The 21,651-nt window shown below is 42.9% G+C and overlaps 1 protein-coding gene across 1 annotated transcript in view; it reads left to right on the top strand.

Annotated features, from left to right (window-relative positions):
* The first annotated feature begins 18,109 nt into the window (after positions 1–18,109).
* LOC125298030 (phospholipid phosphatase 3-like) overlaps positions 18,110–21,651 on the top strand; it is an 8,684-nt gene continuing 5,142 nt past the window's right edge. The window contains exon 1 of the mRNA XM_048248667.1: positions 18,110–18,645. Coding sequence (XP_048104624.1) covers positions 18,510–18,645 — 136 coding nt within the window. The 5' untranslated portion in view covers positions 18,110–18,509. The remainder of the gene's footprint in view (positions 18,646–21,651) is intronic.

Below are 21,651 nucleotides of genomic sequence, written 5' to 3'. Positions count from 1 at the left end.
GGCCCCACTCCGGCCCTGCTAATAACCATAAAAAGTAAGAAATATGAAATCTTACAGACAGACTACCTATAATGAAATAATATATAACAATTTATTTAGCATGCATTAATTTTGTAGGAGTGCAGTCTGAATGCTATAGCCCAGTGTTTCTCAAACTTTTTCAGACCAAGGACCACTTAACCAATGAAAAAAAACCTCACGGACCACCTAGCTAAAAAAAAAGAAGAGTAGACGTACTTCAACAGTATATTACACAATAGGCCTCACCTTGCTTATTGTGTCAGAGGATTCATATGATTTAAACTGGGCGTGAGCATACAGTTGCAGAACTGTTTGAATTTACATACAAGTTGGTTCAATATTGCAAACAACTCATCTATATTATATTTTACCACGTCTGCTTGCGGACCACTTGGGATAGCTTGCGGACCACTAGTGGTCCCCGGACCACACTTTGAGAAACACTGCTATAGCCTACCTACCTTTAAGTTAATTGACCTAATACTGTACACATCTCTGTGTCAGTAGCATTTCAAAAAGGGCAAAGGGGAGAGGGACTCGCTCTCTATTATTTCATATAGTACCTGTCAGATAAAAATTGCCCAGTTATTTCTCGCCGTACCTTGTTGACTTAGTGGCATGAACTGAGTATGCGTACCAAATTAACCTCAAAAACGTGACGTTTTGTATTGTTTCTGGGGCTCACTCACTTTGGGGTTGTAGTCGAGGCCGTTTTCTGGCATAAAGGCATGCGGAAATGCTATTCTGAATTTCAGGAGGTGTGTAAGTGTTTACGTGCGTTTAGCCTCCACTACATCCCTGAATATTTCTAAGAAAAGGATAGAGTTGTTTGAACAGGAGTGTGACTCCTGTAGTCTGCAGACACTGGTGTACCTGCAGGATTAGGAGGTCATGTGATCTGGCACAGGGACACTGATGACCTGGGTTAAACCCCAAACCCAGCAAAGAGGGGCTCAGTGAATGTGGAGTGAAACGTGTGCAGGTGGGTGAGCTTGTCAGAGGAGACACTATAGAAGGACAGAGTGCCTGCTGGCCAGTTCAGGTACACTCCTACTCTGCTGGAGTGGGAGGAGGAGGCTGGTATGGCAGTCTTCTTACTATTGTGATAGACAGAGTAACCGATACCAGAGTAGAACAGACACCAAGACTCGTCATTATATCCAAACATACAGCCATTTCTCCACCCTTTCATATTGATGCTTTTATAGGCCACTGCTCTACACAGCACCTGAAGGTGGTGGTCAAATCTGTCAGGTATTTGTGGGCTGGAGTCGAAGAATCAGTCGAAGAAGTCATGTGACGACCCAGTCACCTTTTTGTTCCCCTCAGAGAGAGAGAGTTTTATGTGTGCTGTGTTTGGGTCCAGTGTGAGCTCCCAGGCATCTGCACACAAGAGAAGAGGAGAGAAAACACACAAAGGGCTATATGTTAACGGTCTGAAACGGAAGTGTCTTTGCGCAAAACGCGAGTCACTTTGTGGGCGGATCTTGGGCGCTGATGCTATTTTACTTGCGGGATATTTGACTGTTGCGTCCGACGCAACTCTAAAATGGGGTGGTCTGAAGTAGCTACATTAATCATGGGTGTGGTTTGGGCATAACGTGCAATAAACCAATCAGGGCGTCATATCACATTCCCTTTAACAACAGGCACGCTTGTTCCATAGCTGATTGCTGTTATGGTGGCGTATTTGCCAGGCGCAGCCAGGAGCGTTCACAGCGCTATAATTTTACTGTTCAGTTAGGAACTGTCAGCTACTGATTTTTCCTCTTGACAAAATGTAATACAGAATTGTCACAAAGACATACTTTCCGATGTTTTGGGATCACTCTCACTGAATCACGAGATTATGAATGCATGGTGATATTTTTGCTATGTACAATGTAATCTAACATTACCTCTCTATAGACAATGCATTTCTTCTGTGAGTTAATCTCTTCTCTCCCGTGCTGCCGCTGGGGCATTTGGGTTAAATGGCATCGGCATGCAATTCAACATCACGTCTCCTTAAGTCATCTAATATTTCCTAATGTATGTCAACACATCCGTGATTCGTGAAAATGTGTACGCTAGATTTATGCCTATTTTTCACATCTTGGACACCACACTGATTTCCCTCGAGTGGTAATATTTTTCTTTGAAATTATGTATGGTTTACTGAAATGGGAACTACGTTGTATAGATGAGTGGAGCAAAGTGTGCGTTGTGCAGCACAGGCGGCCTGTGAGAAACAGTTTCCAAGTTGACCTAACTTTCAACTCTGCACAGTATATCCCATTAACTGCATGACAGTAGGCTATTTTACAATATTTTCTGTTAAGTAGAGTTTGTAAACACTTTATCATCAACTTAATGCACGCACAACATTCGTTTGAGCAGGAGAAAGAATGAATGGGTGCAGCAACTACAGAAATTGTAGCCATACTTGCTGCTTTCTTGTACTATTTGCTGGTTAACAGCACATAAAAGCTGATTTAAGCTAATTCACTAACTCAAGACTTTAAGGCCATCATGGATATAAAACGTTTTTTGAAAATAACGAAAGGATGGAGGGAATATAACAAAGCTTGGAGTTATTTCAGATGGGCTACAACAAGGTTGGCAAAATTATGGTGCTTAAAACCTTAGCAAAGCGCACGTGATGTTTAAAGCCATACACAACGGTACATTGGAACAAAACTAAAGGTAACTTTAGCCTTTATAGGGCTGTATAAAGTTGTCCAAATTAATAGGTCATAATTAGGCGTTGTTGTTGTAAATATATTGCATGTAGATGTTGTAGGCTACTAATTTTTTAGGTCACCAATGCACGAACAAAACCGGGAAATGGACAAATATTATCAAGGCTTTGAATGTTCCATCTGTGCACGGGGGTGTCTGTAGATTGGTGTGCAACGCATTCATTCATGCAGGCCTGTGGTCATGCATGCGCCTTAAAATAGCATCTGCATTTGAACTCCCTGGTCTAAAGTCTGTGGCGGAATTGTTTTCTGAAACTGCAAAATATCAACAGTGAACGTTTGCGCCAGAACGCGCCCCGTCTTTTCGCTGAACCGCCACAGTGGGCGCAATCGAATTCCCTAATTTACAGGCATGTACCTGTGGAGGGAAAATTCCAATATGTGCTGACTGCAAAATAGGACAAAAGCGTGAGTATACAAAGTCAATTGCGCTGGGACGCACGATAGAGCCCAAAGTGTGTGTGAAAAGGAATGTTCAGCATGTGAGCATGAACTCAAACACACACACACACACACACACACACACATCAAACTCACATACTCACTCACACAAGTGGCTTAGACTTTCTCACTGGTAAACTACAACCTGTCAGCATTGGTCCTCTGGTGACAGATTTATTTCAGTTAGCCTTATAGCTGGTTTAAGTTGCATTGAGAGATGATTTTATGGAAAACACCCCATGCCAATCTTTAGGTATGGTATAGGGTATATGATGATGTTGGGCTATTTTAATTCCAAAAGCCAAGGGAACTTTATCCGGAAGCATAGTGTCCTTAAAGGTTGGATTTTTTTATATGAGCCATTACGATCAATTTCCAAAAGATGATTTTTTTATTCCTCTTTTTAGTCAACTTTAGCATGGGTTCATAAACTCATTCACACAGCTTTGCTCATAATGCAGTCACTGTCTTGTTGATCTTACTCCTGACCATGGACAGGGATGTGACACAAATACAGATGTTTCACCCAGATTGTTTGGCAAGAGCTTCTGCAGTGTGGACAGGTCCTGTTGGAGGGGGAGGTGTAGGAGAAAAAGGGAGAAGAGGGGGATGGGGAGGAGGAAGAACAGTATGATAACACTGTTGGTATGGGCACCAGAGCCAACTGGATCCATCCACAGCACCGATGGGAAGATTTGTTTGATACAGCCATCTGAAAGCAACACTGACTGCCATTGGCCCTGCTGGCTGCAGCATCGCTGTGATCAAGGTTGCACACTGACATTGCAGAGGTCATGTGCACTGCTGACAACTTGGTGATCCAACTGTAAACATTATCTCTTCCATCCCCACTCTGCTGTTCAGAGTAGCCACAACAAAAATGGCCATCACCTCTACCTTAACTTCATAAAACCCTATTCAATGTAGGCCTAGACTTTACCCTTGATCAATTTAATTTGGCTGCACAGCTAATTACTCTGTTAAAGTTAAACTTTTTTCAGGCTGGTTGCATGAATCAAACAAAACAGTGGTAGGACTCAGTAGCGACTTGTGGCGTCAGACTTAACAATGAGAATTCTGTCAGGTCCATTAAGTCAAGAACAACACAGGCAATAAAAATTCTTTAGGACATTTTATTGAATATATTACAAAATAAATTTGGCGGTATGGCTCTGTTCAGAGGGGTCCCCAGACCTTTCATGAACACCATGAAAGAGCAGTGAGCCTGGGGACAGCAGCAGCATTAGGGGGCGCTCACACAGTTTAACACTGAGCGAGCTAAACTATTCCCCCATACGAACAGAGCAGGCAACTATGACATAAAAGCCTATGCCATGTTATACACGACAGGGTGGAGCAGGGGAGGAGGTTGGTTGCATAAATGCGAGCAGCAACCAGTTAGGAAAGCAGCTTTAAATAAGGCGCCCTGTTTGGATGTAGCCATTTAGAAGCGAGCGGAGTGCGAAGGCAGTTGACAGCTGATAAGCTGACGCCCATAGCGGTTAGCAGCGCCTTGACTACTTGGCCTGCCAGAACTGACACTGACGCTCAATTTCATGGAAGGAAACTATAATTATTAAAAACTTAGTGAGAAACGTAATTTCGATCTCTTTGTATGTCTGGAACATGTGAAGAAATTGACAATAAAGCTGACTTTGACTTTGACTTTGACTTTGAACTTGGTCACCACACTGTATCTCTTTTTATTTTTATTTATCCCAACGTTTCGGCCTGTCAGCCTTTGTCAAGGTTCCTCAAGGCTGACAGGCCGAAACGTGGGGATAAATAAAAGTAAAAAAGAAATATAGTGTGCGGTGACCAAGTTTTCATAGTTTATTTTTCCTTGCCAGCACCTCGGAGGGTGTGCATTCTTTTGGTTATTTATAGAAAATTATTTAAAAATGACAGAATATTCACTCTCTACCACAGATGGGTGAAGAGCTAATATAAGGTAATCACCCAATACTCACCTGAAAGTCTCTAGTTTACAGTTGGGATCATTTAGTCTGTCGGTGAGCTTTCTGACACCTGAGTACCCTAGGTGATTGTAGCTCAAATCCAGCTGTTTCAGGTAGGAGGGGATTGATTTGAGAGCAGATGCCAGTGAAGAACAGCCTTTGCATGTGATCAGACAACCAGACAGCCTAAGACAAGAGAAAATATATAAAAGCTATAAAATGTACTTTGCAGATTAAGTTGAGTATCAAAATAGCACAAATCTCAATTTATCTCTAGCCTGGGTTTTCCCATGCTGCCTTACACACGCAATTTTATTCACGCTGCTAGGCAGCCTGGATTCCATGGACTTCGTTTTCACCTCAACGAAGGAACCAATCACAGAATGGAGGGGGGGCAGCAAGACGATGACGACACACCGAATCGGTTATGAGCTACGTACAGACGCATTTGATAGACAATCGTAGCGCCCAAAAACGGCTCTGGGCATTCGTAAAACCACGTTTCAAATATGAGAAAATGAACGTGTAGTTCCCAGACCCCATCTCAATGACCGCCAAACCTCATCTTTGGCGGCCAACTGCATGGCTTGGTTTGATCAACCCCTTCTCCACTGTGGACAATGAATCAAATTATGCCCTGTCTGAGTTACCTACACCTATATTATTATCAAATTGACAGAAAATTGTGCTTTGTGCAAAACAGTAATACACGCAAGAACTCCAGCCCAGATGACAATTGTAGCTATGAGCTCAATTGCAAGCATCAAAACAAAGGCTCTGAATACTTAAATGTGAATAAGATATTCCAGTCCTTTATCTTATCTTATCTATCTAATCTGTATACATTTACAAAACACTCAAAAAACCTGCTGTTTTGTGGAGTATTGGAGTATTTTGAAAAATAAATGAATTAAAGGCACACTATGCAACATTTCCACCTTTATGAAGCCAATTTGATGGTAAACAAACTTGTAATAGGCGAATCGTTCACCTAACATAGCTATACAACATAGACGTAGCGAGTCCCTACCGAAAAAAAAAACAGCCATGCAACTTCCAAGAGTGGCGCCCCACCAAAACTCGCGAGAATCTGAAACATTACCTTGTCAGTAGAAATAGTTCTTTGGAGATAGTTTTTGCCTGTTGTTAATCCTTCACCTCCACAACAAAAGCATTTGCATTGTGTACAGGGGGATATGTTGCAAGAAGTTTGCTATTTACAATAGCAGAGTAACATGTAAATACATCACGACTCTAGAGGGAGCTCTAAACTTTCCAAAAATACCTAAACCTGCATAATACAACTTTAAATCCATTTTAAGATGTCTGAAACATACCAAAATGTGAACAACTTGAAAGGGTCGTATGTAAGAACAACCACTGGCATTTAAAATGGGTATTACAGTTCAAAATCAAAACATTAGAGAGTGTTGCCCCTTAGCTTGAAACATAGCTTTCAGAAGTCAAACATAAATGCAGCAGATTTAATTTCTTATAACTGACCTCAGTGTCTCCAGCTTGCATTGTGGATCATAAATATCATATAATAATGTGGAACATAAATATCTTACTAATTCTTATTGCGAGTATATTTTTGGGCACTTTTTTGCCTTTATTTGGATAGGACAGAAAAGAGTGACAGGAGGTAATTGGGAGAGAGAGATGGGGTGGGAATTGGGAAATGACCGCAGGCTTTTGGACGTTCTTGGTTGCTGTGCCCTGCCCCCCAGATCATTAGTACACGTGTAATAAGAAGTTCTTATTCCTACTCCCCTACTTTTGTGTATGTAAATGAGTGTGTGCATAGTATGTGTTGTTTTTGTGTATATGTGTGCTTGTGAGTGAGTGTGTGTGTGTGTGTGTGTGTGTGTGTGTGTGTGTGTGTGTGTGTGTGTATGGGGTAATGGTGTGTGTGTGTGTGCGTTTGTGTTCGGACATTCTCTCAGCGTTTTAAATGCACTTCTCTCGAATAGCCATTAAGAGTGATGCAATGGAAAAGCATTATTAATAAACTGAGAGAATAGCTTTATCAACTTGTTACCATTATTCCAAATAAATAATTCTGTTCCAGAACATTACAAAAGATAATGTTTCTGCTTTTGTTTTTGTTCCTGGCCATAACTTTGTCTGCTTTTCATTTTCGTTCTGTGAACCAGTTCAAGGCCTTGCACAAAAGTGAAAATGACAACACTTTACTTATTTTTAGAGATGCACCGATTGCAATTTTTTGGGCCGATTCCGATTTTTCATAGAGTTTGACCTTTCGATACCGATTTAGCCGATTCCGATTTCATTTCTTCTAACCACTTTACAGCACACACAAAGAGTTATTTTCTATCTTTTCTTTAATAGAACTTGTTAATATAGAAATGTAATCAACTTATCAATAATGGAATGGCTGTTTAAAAAATGGAACCGGTGAACGGACAAATTCTTATTGTAGTCTAACTTCAGCTGCAGTATCAAACTTTAATGCTTCCCAGTGTGGGACATTCATTTCACACATTAATTGGGGGGCAGCCGTGGCCTACTGGTTAGAGCTTCGGGCTTGTAACCGAAGGGTTGCCGGTTCGATCCCTGACCCAGTAGGAAAAATATGGGCAGGGGAAGTGGTTGAAGGGGAAGGGGAACCCCCTCACTGCTCCCCGAGCGCCGCTGTAGCAGGCAGCTCACTACGTCGGGATTAGTGTGTGCTTCACCTCACTGTGTGTTCACTGTGCGCTGTGTGTTTCACTAATGCACGGATTGGGATAAATGCAGAGACCAAATTTCCCTCATGGGATCAAAAGAGTATGAATACTTATACTATACTCTACTTAACTCATTGAGTGCCAAAAACGTAATATTACGTTTTTAGCTTTTTTTTTTAAATTACAAAACTAGACACTCTAACACACCTTATATGTGATTTTGGGAACTCTGTGATGAATGGAAATGAAATATATGACGATCGAAAACTCATGAAAACGCACAATCTGGACATTTTATCTGGACATTTTATCATAACTCGGTTGCCGCTTTGGGTGGAATCAATGACGCATGCACGTCATCTCAAAACCAGGCCATTTTCGTGGGTCTATCACTAGGTGGCAGTCTCGCCAGGTCTCGCTGATCACTTCCCGGAAAGTTTACAGGCAACACTTAATATTTCATGAAAGACGTTATATCTCCATTTCTAGAAAAAAACAGCGATTTTGATGAAAACCAGCCACTGTTTAGCTTGGGATTTCTCAGGAACAGAGGCGTGTAGAAATACACGGTTTGCACCCACTGAGAGCTTAAAGTCTCACCTTTTAAACGAGCCATTGTATGTGTTCATAGCTATAACACAGAATATGCTGTGGCTGTACAAAAATCATCAACAATGGTCTAGATTGCTGGCCCTGTAGGACAAAGCTTCCGAAAAAAGCTTGGCATTCAATGAGTTAATATATAAATGCACTGTTATGGAACACCCATTTGTTTCCTTCTCACATCCAATATCCAACTAAAATGCAAAAACAATTTTCACGATACATTTAAACATGCTACCATGGAACATATTTTCATATGCATTAATGCTTTTATGGGAGGGCGAGGGAAAAGTGGGAGTATCACGCAAACTCAGGGGAGGAGAAATGCTGATAGCGATTCATTAGGTGCTCCGCTGTATGAAAACAGCGTGTGTCTGTTTTACGGTGAAAAACGTCAAGACTGGCCGGTCACCGTTCATGGCCGATCACTTGAAAATCGGCCGGTTCCGGTCACCGGCCGATCAATCGGTGCATCTCTACTTATTTTATTTCAAGAATTACCTGTTGATATCTTTTTCCAATGAATGGTCGCCCAGCTCATTCAGACAGTGGAAGAGATTGATTGTTCGTTCTGGTGAGACGTGTTCTCTGATCATCTTCTTGATGTATCGAACTGTTTTCATAATGCTCACTTGTTGGACATTCAAATGTGGCAGAACCACATCCAAGGGATACCTGATTTTGGGCTCCAACATTGGAGCCAGTCCAAGAAGGAAGCGCACACAAAGATCCAAATGTCCATTCTGACTTTGTAAGGCCCTGTCCACCAACATCTTGTGGAGGTCGAACCTTGAGTACTTAAACATCCACAGAAACTTCTCCTTACGAGTCTCAATAGAAGATTCACCTGGTCAGTTACGAGTCTGTGGAGTATGTAAAGAGCTGCCAGGAACTCTTGTACGCTCAGGTGCACAAAGCTGAACATGCTTTCTCCACATGTAGCATGTAGCTTTTTGAAGATCCGTGTACAAAGTCCAGCCTGCAATGCTGCTGTAGTTACTTAAATGCCACACTCTTTCAGGTCCTTCTCATAGAATATCAGGGTGTCTTTCTCCAGATATTTGAATGCCAGTTTCCCAAGTTTAACAAGGAGCTGTCCTTTTCCTTCTGCTGTCATTACCTCCTCTTCCTGGTATCTGTCATTCATTCTGGTGATTTGAAAGACACAGAAGTGTGTGTACATTTCTGTTAGAGTTCTGGGCCTTTCCTGGTTGTGGACACTTTGCTCCTCTCCCATTCGTCCAAGGACCGTTGCTGTGATCCGACAGAAGACTGGCATGTGACACATTATGTAGAGGCTTCGCTTAGATTTTAAGTGTTTAATGACTTGTTCAGCTTTTTCTGGAATGATCTTTCTGAAATACTCCTCTCTTTGGGCTTCATCAAACCCTTGGACCTCTGTCAACAGGTGGAAGATTTCACATAGATCCTTACTGGCTGCAGCTGGTCTCGTTGTAACCCAGATGAGCGGGGAGGGCAAAAGCTTACCAGTAATCAGACTCCCTATCAGTGTCGCCACTGATATTTTTTCTTTTGGGTCACAGATGCATTTTTTTGAAGTCTACCCCAAGTCTACTTTCATCTAAACCATCAAATACAAAAATAACTTTTGCCTTTTTTAATTCAGTGCACTCTCCCAACTCTTCAAGTTCTGGGTAAAATTTCAGGAGAAGGTCAAAGAGGCTTAAGTCCTCATCTTTGTACACATTCAGCTCTCGAAATGGAAGAACAAACACAAGCTGTATATTCTGATTATTTGCTTCTTCTGCCCAGTCCATGACAAATTTTTGCACAGCAACCGTTTTCCCAATTCCAGCTATTCTTAAAGTCAAGACCTTGGTGACAGGTTTGCCTCCATGGTAGCGTCCTGAGAATAGATCGGACAACTTTACTGACTTTACTTCCCCAGAGCATGTCTTGGTCTCTTTTTGTCTGATGTTCATTGCTGACACTTCTTGCGCACTGTTGACCCCTCCAATACCTTCTATAATGCAAAGCTCAATGTAAATGTCTTGTAGTTCTTTTTTTCCCCCTGAAGTTTGTTCCAGGTCTTGACATAGAAGGAGAAACCTGTCTTTTGAGATGGCCTGGAGGTGATGTTTGAGTGAAGATATGTCCTCTGTCACAACTTTGCTAAAATACCAAGGAAAGGTGAAAATAGAAGAACATATTAAAATCACTGTAGAAGCATAACCATTCTGTAAGGCACAACTATCATATGTCATGCATTCAACTTGTTGAAGAATAAACATATTTTTCTTCAACTTTCTTATAATTAATCATACATGTTAATGTTAAATGTTAATCGTATACACACACACACACACACACACACACACTGTTACGTCCCTGTATGTTTTATCAGTGTTTGTTTGCTTTGGTCTGTCCTGTGTATGAGTGTTGTGTTTCGTGTTTCAGACAGTCCAGCAGGGGGCTTAATTTCTGGGCCGGCAAAAGGTGCCGGCTGACATCAATCGGCAGGTCTCTTGGTTTTGAGGGCGTTCTTGGATTTTGGGTTGCTTTGGTTTTTGGCCGTCGCTGACGCTCCTGCCTATTCCCCAAGTGAGAGTCAAGGAAAAGGCTGGGGATTACCTGGGCCTACTTTTGAGGCCTTTCGTTTTAGCTTTATTTTTCGTTCGTCCATATTTTTCTTAGTGTTATCATTTTTGTAAATAAATATTTTTGAATTATACTTCTTTACCATTTTTTGGCCGTCTCCTATCATTTGCCCATGTCCCATAGAACCCCTAGACTGGGACGTGACACACACACACACACACACACACACACACACACATACACACACACCACATTAAAGAGGCCCTATGCAACAATTTTAGCAAAAATTACCTTAATTATGCAGGTTGAGAGTCGTTCTGATGGTTCTACAACACTTTTTGGGTTGTTTGGTGGGTGCTTCGTCTCCCCCTAGTGCTTCTCCGCAGAAAAACCGAATATGCAACTTTCTGGTCGCGGTCCGAACACATCCGGATGTAACTCGGCGGAAATACTTGAGTCAGATTGTAGTTTCTAAGAAGACTGCAAAACGGACTCCGACTTGGCTTTGTTGCTGTTGAAATTGTAAGTAGCCTACCCTTGGGTGAACTTCGTTTTTGTAATGTGATTTGATTTGATTTTATTGTGAGCCCTATGTGTTTAGCTTGGTTTTTTGATGGTTAGCTCGCTAGCTTAGTGGGGGTTTAGCGTAGCAGTCACTTGCTACCGAAGCTGCAGGGGGAGCTATGTCGTGAAAAATGCGAGCCCAAATCAGGCGAAAACCCAGAAACAGCGAAGGAATAACCAGACCTGCATAGGGCTTCTTTAACAGTTGATATACCACTTTCCATATTTTTCTTAGTGTTATAATTTTTGTAAATAAATATTTTTGAATTATACTTCCATTTTTTGGCCGTCTCCTATCATTTGCTCATGTCCCATAGAACCCCTAGACTGGGACGTGACACACACACACACACCACATTAACAGTTGATATATCACTTGGCCTTACCTCCTTCTTGCTGTGGCTCAGGCACTGCTGGACTTGTAGCTGAATACTGAAGATCCTCCACTAGAAGAGGGTCATGAGACTTCAGTGCCTCATAAAACTTCAATCATGTCTAGGAGGACATGGTTCTTCTCTTGGCTGGTCGGCTTGCACAGCACCTGTTCCCTCTCTAGACGAGAGAGGACTCCGTAACGCTCCAGCTCGATTAGAAGAGGTGGAAGGACACCAAGACGTGTCTCTAGATCCCCCTTGTGTTTCTTGAAGAACTCTTGACCTGATTCAAATATCAAGGAAATATATTACAGTTTTTCTCAGTCACTTTGGTGCATTTCTCAAATTATCATTAACATTTGCACAATAGTTAGTGCATTTCTCAAAGCAATGAGTGCAAACTGCACCCCATAGTGGATTGCTTTCAAAATGCTTTGTTTGTCTCAAAAGCAAGTATAACTTGAAACTGTCAGTGAAATCAAAATGACAGACCAATGTCAGGATAGTCAAACTGTTTTGTTTTGTTGTCAATATGACAGTTTCCTCTGAAAGTATTTTCTAATGAACAATGTGCAAGGCAGCACTATTTTATATTTCAAAACATTAAAGTCACACATTATTGTGTGTAGATGGGGTTGATGAATGGATACATGTACTAAAGCATTGCTATTTGTTCAAGATGGGGAGAAACTGATTTAATGATGTGCACAAGTGAAAAGATGATTTGGAGTTTTAACAAACAGTTTTGAGAATTTAAATCCTGATCTGAGAAAAATGTGCCAGAGCAACTGAGATTTTTTTTATAAACATTATAAAGCGTGTGAGGTGAAAACGCATGTGAGGTGAATAGTGTCTTCAACATATATAATGAATACAGTGTAAAAGGCCATTGAACTGAAAGAAAATGTGTGTGTGTTTGTGTAGATGTCTGTGTGTGTGTGGGATGTCTGTGTGTGTGTGTGTGTGTGTGTGTGTGTGTGTGTGTGTGTGTGTGTGTGTGTGTGTGTGCGCGTGCATGTGGGTGTGTTTGTGTGTGTGTGTGTGTGTGTGTGTGTGTGTGCGTGCGTGCGTGTGAATTACCTTGCTGTGGCACAGGTGCTCCAGACATGTTCATGTTGATCGCTTCACCCCCTACAGAACACTGCTGGCCTCCAGCTTAGGTAGGGGAATAAAAGAGAGAGAGAGAGAGAGAGAGAGAGAGAGATGAGGCAGGAGGGTGAAAGGGAGCAGTGAGAGAGTGAGAGTGGGAAAATGGCAAATTAGACAGAAGACAGAGACAAGACATGAGGGAAAAGGAGAAGGACATGAAATGGAACAGAACAAGTCCCACAGGAAATAAGCAAAAAAATGTAAAAGAGGGAGGGAGAGAGATAGCAGAAATAATGATTTTTATTATTCTTCCCATAAACAAGAGTATCATCAGAGACTTAACACACACTTCATATGCCACTGATCCTGTACATAACTATTATAATTGTAAAGATGTAAATATGTGATATACTGATATAATTATGATTTAATTTTACAAGTCTGTTGTCAAGGCTGATCTACTCACTTGTATCATAATCACACCTGGGTTGCTGTTCATTTTTGACATGCTATGGAACCCAAAAGTGAAATGGCTGACAGTGGGTCTTTACCCCCTCCTTGCTGTGCGTTGGGCACTCCTCCGTAGCTGAAGGTGAGAGGGCCGTTGACGGTGCAGCCGCTCATGGACGGGGCGTTCACCATCCCTCCAGAGTGAGCCGCCACGTTCACGTTGACCCCTCCACCTCCTCAGCCCTGCCACGGGTTACACGGCTGACCCCCCACTTAGTGAAGGATAGAAATAGAGAGATGGAGAGTGAAGGAATAAGAGATGATGGAAGGGAGTCAGAGAGAGAAATTAATGAAAAAAAGAAGGAAAGATAGAGGGAGAAAAGGAAACAAGAGAGAGAGAGAGAGAGAGAGAAAGAATCGATGAATGCACATAACTCCTCCCACATATACCCAATCAAGCATGTCATTATAGACTGTCAGGTATACACTTACATTTTCCTAGATCCCTCTCCAAGTCCATGGCCAGCTGGTTGTGCTTCATCTTCTGCAAGATGGTCACCATGACACCCCCAGCTCCCATGCTGTACACCTGCACCATCAAGTCCATCAAGCTTTCTCCATGCCATTTGGCACTCATCCCAGAGGTAGTGCTTAATCCTCTTAAAGTTGGCCCCCGAGAGGTCCTCCAGGGGTCTTCCTCAGCACTTCCTTCAGGGCTGCGGGTGTAACCTGCGTTGTGTTGAATCTGCGCGATTCAGCCCTGCACACACCCGGACTCGAAACAGCGGCACCTCGGATCGGGAGGCGAGCGCGCTAACAATTGAGCCAAGAGCCCAGGCTACTGGCTCGCATGCCAGCAGCACTCTTGAGGCGTCGGGGAGTGAGGTTTACCAATGTTCCACAAGCACAGCTTAGCTAGCTGGCATCCGTTACACGGGCATTGTGGGGTCCAGATTAGGAGTCTGCTACAAACTGCACAGATTCCCTTCTCTTCTTTGCACCACTGCTTTGCATAATTTATTTTCAATACTACATGTCAAAATACAATACTGTAATATTAGATAGAAAAAAACAACTGGTTGAAACCCTTCATGCAGAGTTAAGTAAGAGCACAGGGGAACACACCCACCAAGGGCTGAATAAAATAGCCATCAAATTGTTTAAACATCTTTTAAAGGTTGTATCAGCGATAGCGGGCCAACGTCACTTCTGTTGATGTTTAAATAAAACAGAGAGCTAGCACACTACTCCCTCCCCCTTTCTCCCGTGCAATTGAAACTCCTAAACGCGCATCTCGTCAGTTATTGGTTGAAACACTGTATTTTGCCTTTGAGTGGTTGCCAACACTTGGTAGCAGTTTGTGTACAGATCTCGGAGCCTAGGCTGCCGCTACAGAGATGCGTTTTTTTAAAGGCCTGCTTATAGGGCAGGCAGCTAGCGGATCATTAGGAAAGATTACATGCAGGCTAGGGGTATGCAACATGTCGCTGAATGTCGAATGTCGTATACTTGTTCTGTCCAAACCACATGGCGTGTTTCAGTTCTCTTTTTGACCTCTCCTGTGGCTCCTGGTGCCACCTCTGTGCGCACATGCACTGTGGCAGGCAATCCCTAAGCTGGCTACCAAACAAGCTATAGCCAGTCAAGCCAGAGGGCTTTAAAAGTCCATACTTCATATATAGATAGATAGATAGATACTTTATTGATCCCCAAGGGGAAATTCAAGAAAAAAAAATCATAGTTCCAAAGAAGGAACTCGGAACCATCCTCGATCTCAAATGCTTGAATGCCTATCTAAGACAGAGGTCATTCAAAATTATCACTTTTTTACAAATTCTCACCAGCCTGTGTGAACATATACAGCACACTCGAAATGTACGCTCAAATCTGCTCAAAAACTGTCATTTGTGGCACCCAAAAAACATTCACTTACTCATACAAGCAAGTAGTAGAAAATTATTGTTTGGCAAAATGTTGAGATAATAAAATAGGTTCAAGTTTCTCTGGCACCAACATAAGGCTGTCTAGGCTACTCAAAGATAAGTTGTTGCTTCAAGTAAACTCCATTATCTTGTTGTATTCATCACTGCAACGATGTGCATTGTCAGTCATGAATTCTAATCATGTAGGCTATATTGTGTTGTTTTTTGCAAGTAGAGGATGGTGACTTATTGCATGATGGTGGGTAGGAGACTGCTCGAGACCAGAGTGGTGAGTTCAGACAGACAAAGTAGCACATCTTAAAATGAATTTAGGCTACTTATCGGCTTAAAAAAGGCCGATATGATAACCATAACAATGCTGAATGTTGGCGCCAATACTCGGCCAGGCCGAGGTCACAGTCACACTTCAACAGCTTCAACTGTTTGACTTCAGCTACTTCCTTAGTCCTGCTTTTAAATTCCACCAAGTATGTGGTCAACACAGCAATTGTTATAAAAGCCTAGTTGGTCAATAACCTCCATTGTTATGTATATTCTAAATATGTTTTTTTAAAGAAAGAAAGAAAAGAGATCAGGTAGCCTTTGTCGTGGTCGACTTCAGAGTGACCACAAAATTTATGTTTTACCCACCCCTTTTTTTAACCACTACACACCATCTTACCTTAGTGTCCAGAGGAGTCCTTCCTTGGTCCACTTTCAACTTCTCCCGAGGACAGAACAATTTTAATGATTGCGTGAAAGCAAATGAATGTGAAGTTTAAGCACATTTCATTTACAGGAACTGTGGCAAGATGCACCATCTCTTTAAGGAAGTGGTTTAGCCAACTGCTGATGGCCTTCACTTTAAATGTTTTTTTATCCCCACATATTGTATAACGTACAAAACTAAGGGGAAGGGGTAAGACTGATAATTGGAATTGGGCTGGCCCCACTCACCTAGATCTTCTTTCAGGGAGTCTGGAACACTCGTTCATAACCGTTTCCCTGTCAGGCCTAGAGGGGAAGACAAAACCAAAACTTATTGTGATAAACAGACGCAGCAACACCTGCAAATGTCCTGACTGTTGATGCTGTTTATTATCAGTTTGTAAAGTTTAGGCAAAGTAGGAAGTAGCTTCTCTGATCAATGTGATTGGTAAGGTACTTTAACTTCCCCTCCTGCCAGTAGACATTGATGATGTTGTACCATTGAGCTAGCATCCCTCTCATCTTGTACGTAAATTCTAGTTCTAGTTTATAATCTTTCTCAACATGGTGACCTGTCCTAGTGACACAGAGTAGAGGATGGAGCGAAGATCTTGTATGTCATATTTGTATATTTGTGTTTTTGTGTTTGTGTATTTACAAATATACATCTATTGTGCATATCTTTTCGAGTATATAAAAATCTTTATGAGACTATTCTAATCCCATACATTTCGCTCCTACATGTAAATATTGGAATGTGAATAGATTTGCTCTCTGGGTCCCCCTACAGTTAAGAAGCGCAATAATAAATGAACTCCATCCTCTACTCCACTCAGCCTCCAAGAAGCAGCGTTCAGAAAGACCCTCTCTACAACACCTGAGGCCACCAGTCAAATCTCTCTGGATGGTCAGGATACGGCTGCATCTCACTCACATGTGTCACCTTCCTGTTCCCCTCAGAGAGACACGTGCTGTGTTAGGGTCCAGTGTAAGCTCACAGGCAAACAGGAGAGGAAAGATCATCCTCACACATACTCATGCATTCCTGCTACATGTGGTGGTTACATTGTAATTAATCTTCTTACAATACAAGCAGTGCAAAGTGTAGAGCTCGCACAAGTCCTTCTGATATGAGTATGTAACCACATGGTGGCGCTGTGAGACCAAGAAAGCTACAGAGTCGCACAGAGTGAGACGGCAACATGTAAAGACATAATTCAAGAAATGACTGGTACAAATAGTCACACACAGTCAGACATTTCCCTTGGATCAGAATTGTTTTTATTTAAAATAGTTTCAGGGGTAAAAACACATCAACCTATAGCTCAAGGTGTAGATCGCTTTACCACTAAATGGAGACCTCTGACCGAGTTATATGTTTTGAGTTCAGTATTAAAATGAAGTAGCCTACTAAATCTACACCTCAGAGTCAAAACGAAAGCAACTCCGCAACCTCTTAGAGAAACCCCTTCAAGTATTCACAACTGACTCTCTCTAACGCTCCGTCTTTAAGGGTAGCCTAGGCTAAACAAGACCTCTCTGCGGTTATGCACCCCGTGCGCTACTGTTGGCAGTAGCAGCAGCTTCTGATAACCAAGGCGATTGTCTAGAGCTGCTCCAGTTGTAGGCCACTATTGACTTTTCGGCAATTCGATTATCTGTCTGAAATTGAATTCGTGGAAGTTTAACGACTTTTTTTTAAGTGTTTTTATTTTTAGGTGTGTAAACAGGTGAAACGTATGGTATTTTGAGCTCTCCATCAGAGTAACAATTGGAATGCTCCACGTCCGACGTATGCGGGCTCCTGATTTCACAAAAATGAATGCGGATATATAGAGTAGGCTTGGCCTACTTAATTACGTAGAATGTCTAATTCTTAATTCTCAGTTAGGACACAGATGGGGGAAGCCAGTGAACTTGCGTGCGTTTGCAGCGGCGCAGAAACACCAACCAACAGACGCACACATGCACAGGACAGGAGGGAGGGACGGACAGAGAGAGAAGACAGAGAGAGAAAGATAGAGAGAAAGAGAGGATGTGTTATCTGAGAGGACACGCGGGGGGAGAGAAAAATGAACCGGACAGAATTTCGCAATCCTCGCGCAGTTTTCCTCTCCAAGAAATTTCATATTTGAGGAATGACATGCTGTAACGCCCGCTAACACGCCTAGCGTTTTATGACCATATGTCTGGAAGTATTCTCGTAGTTATGGTACGGCTGTGGAGAACAACGTTCCGACAAGAGCTGAACATTTTCCTTAGCTGTCACTTCACTAAAGTCGGTTTAGATAACCTTAGCTAGGTTTATCGTTTGGCGAGTTTTTAAGCCAAATTAGTTAATTCAAATAACTTAAATCGGCTATTGACGTTTAGTCCAAGTATAGGCAGTATGCAACCAGCTGATAATTGCGGCCCCGGGGCACCGGTTGAAGGGAACGTAATCAAGGACTTCTCTGAAACCCAGTATGGAGCGCTATCTAAAAGACGCCTGCTCGTTGGCTTGGACTTACTTTGCTTATTTGTAGGTAAGTAACAGCAGAGGCTGTCATTAGTTTCAGACTGCCTGTTTAGCCCTGCGGTTGGGTAAAGCATTTACACCATTGCTCTCGAAGGCTGTAGAAAAGATGTGTGCCTGCGGGTTTTGAAGAAAAGAAAACCCTTCTAACTCTGTCACACACACATACAAACACACGCGCGTGCATTGCACGGAGAGAGAGATGAGTGTCGATTTGTCACGCAACACACACACCACAAAACCATAGCCTACATGCTTCCTGTCATGCAACATCTTACCCGAAAAATATTTAACTAATCGTTTTAACCCACAGAACTGTTTTAAGGCGACAGCTTTTCATCGATGAAACCTTAGGCCGTCTCGTTCCCATATTGCGCCCCGAGCCCGCGGGGGCATGCACGTGCTCGTTTCGCGCTGCCAGCTGGCTGGAAGCTTGCCAGGGAACTCCGGGGTTTCCATAACAATCCGAGTTCACAGGAACAGCGCGACAAGGGAATTGTGTTCACTATAAACAATTATATAATCCGCTTGTTTAGAATTTTGTTGACACTTTGAACTGCCCTAACCCTCCCCCGTTTGCCGAGTTGCTGCCAAGCGCAGTGACTTAACCTTGAGTAGAGGATGGAGCGAAGTTACGCAATTGAATGGAGTTAACTACATAACAGGCCATTTCCAACAAGGCTGAACAAACTTCTCAAAACAGCAGTGCGCACTAAAGAAGATTGCGAAATAGCTCCTCCGTGGTACTGTATTAAATTTCTGTATAGTTTAAATAGGGTACAAATGATTTGTAAAACACTGTGTTCAAAGATGGCACCCAAACTATGGAGAAACAAACACAAAAGGGATAGAAAGAAGACAAAAAAAGAGATGAACAAACAGAGGGATAGAGAGCAGAGTGAGAGAGAGCAGAGGGATAGAGAGCAGAGGGATAGAGAGCAGAGTGAGAGAGAGCAGAGGGATAGAGAGCAGAGGGATAGAGAGCAGAGGGAGAGAGAGCAGAGTGAGAGAGGCAGGTGAGGAGAGGCAGGTGAGGAGAGGCAGAGTGAGGGAGGGCAGGTGGATGAGAGCAGGGGATAGGCAGAGGTGAGGAGAGGCAGGGGAGAGGAGGTGGGGCAGAGGGATGGGGAGGCAGGGGATGAGAGGCAGGGGGTGAGAGAGGCAGAGGGATGAGAGCAGAGGGATAGAGAGCAGGTGAGAGAGGAGAGGGATGAGAGCAGAGGGATGAGAGAGGAGAGAGAGAGAGCAGAGGAGAGAGAGAGCAGAGGAGAGAGAGAGAGAGCAGAGGGAGAGAGCAGAGTGAGAGAGAGAGCAGAGGGATAGAGAGCAGAGTGAGAGAGAGCAGAGTGAGAGAGAGCAGAGTGAGAGAGAGCAGAGGGATAGAGAGCAGAGTGAGAGAGAGCAGAGGGATAGAGAGCAGAGTGAGAGAGAGCAGAGTGAGAGAGAGCAGAGAGATGAGATGAGGATGATGGGCCTATGCTGAGTCATTGCGAATAACTTGTTGATGGATTATTTTGCTGTCAGACGTGACACTATCCACAAGCAATAAGTGTCTACTAGAATATAATCATGCTATCTACACTACTGTATCCGTGTATGTGTGTGTGTGTGTGACTGCTTTCTGTACCCTGTATGTAGTGTTTACAATTCAGTGTGGCAAATGCATTGTGTGGGAGTGTGGTTAGAGAGGTTTTTAATTAATTCAGTGTCTGGCATCTTGTCCAGTCTCTCTTTCTCTATCTCTCTATCTATCTATTTCTCTCTCCCTCCCTCTCTCTTTTGGTTTGGGTCCCTGTAGAGCTTCTGGGATTTTGACCCCCACATTCCATCCCAGCCACTCATCAGCTCTCGCTCCCTCTCTCTCTTTCTCATACCTTAACACTCTGTGCCTCCTACCCATCTCTCCTCCCTCTCTGTGTCTCTTGTGGGATTTAGTCCAAGGATTCCCACCAGTTCCACTTGTGTTTCTCATTCACTGAGTCTCAGCCTCTGCCCCCTGTGTTTCTCATGTCATGCACCACCCCTCCACTCAGTCTCAAGATATTACTCTCTCTCTTCTCTCTCTCTCTCCCTGTCTCTCTCAATCCTTCTGTCCATCTCTCTTCCTCTATTTGCTGTTTATGTGTTCCGTTATTTACAGTGTAATAATGGGAGTGGGATGGAGTTCTTTAGTATTTAACTGGAAACAGGCTGGAAACCCCCCCCTCGTTGCAGTGTTATGGATCATTACACACACACACACACACACACATACACACACACCACCCCTTTCTTGCAGTAGTGTTATGGATCATTACATGTAAGTTCAGGCAAAGAATGTGGTTGGCGTGAATGTTGAATGCTGCACTGGGTTGTTCCAGAGCCACACTCGCACTATTGTCTAACAAAAAAACACTTCGCTCTTCTAAGCAGGCTGACTTTGAAAAAGTTAACACTTTGCTCTTTTAAGTAGGCTAACTTTGAAAAAGTTAACACTTCGCTCTTCTAAGTAGGCTGACTTTGAAAAAGTTAACCCTTCGCTCTTCTAATTAGGCTAACTTTGAAAAAGTTAACCCTTCGCATCTTTTACTGTAAAGGGACACCAGGCAACGTTTTCGTGTTAATTACTCATTACAGGGCGAATGAAGACTCTCTCGCCCGCCCTTACTGCCTGTAGGAAGAATGTCCCGCTTGCAAGTTCAGTGTATCGTACCCGCCGACCAAAGCAGGATCAGTTTACATCCTGCATCCACAGCACAGAGGCAGGGCCGATGAAGAAGTAGCGAAAACCCTTGACGGAAGATGCAAAGAAAAGGAAAAGAGCTTCAGACCGAGTGAGGGGGAGTTTCGTAGAGAAAAAGGATCAGGCTTGCCTGGTGTCCCTTTAATTAGGTTGACTTTGATAATGGACATCAGGGTGCAATTCAACACATTATAACACATTGACAGTTGTAAACATGCACACGCACACACAGACACACACACTACACACACACACAAGTGTGAGCTTGTAATTTGCAAGTTGAAGCTCCCACAC

This window comes from Alosa alosa, chromosome 7, assembly GCF_017589495.1.
Source record: "Alosa alosa isolate M-15738 ecotype Scorff River chromosome 7, AALO_Geno_1.1, whole genome shotgun sequence".
Taxonomy (NCBI): Eukaryota; Metazoa; Chordata; class Actinopteri; order Clupeiformes; family Clupeidae; genus Alosa; species Alosa alosa.
This window is presented reverse-complemented; position numbering and strand designations above follow the sequence as displayed.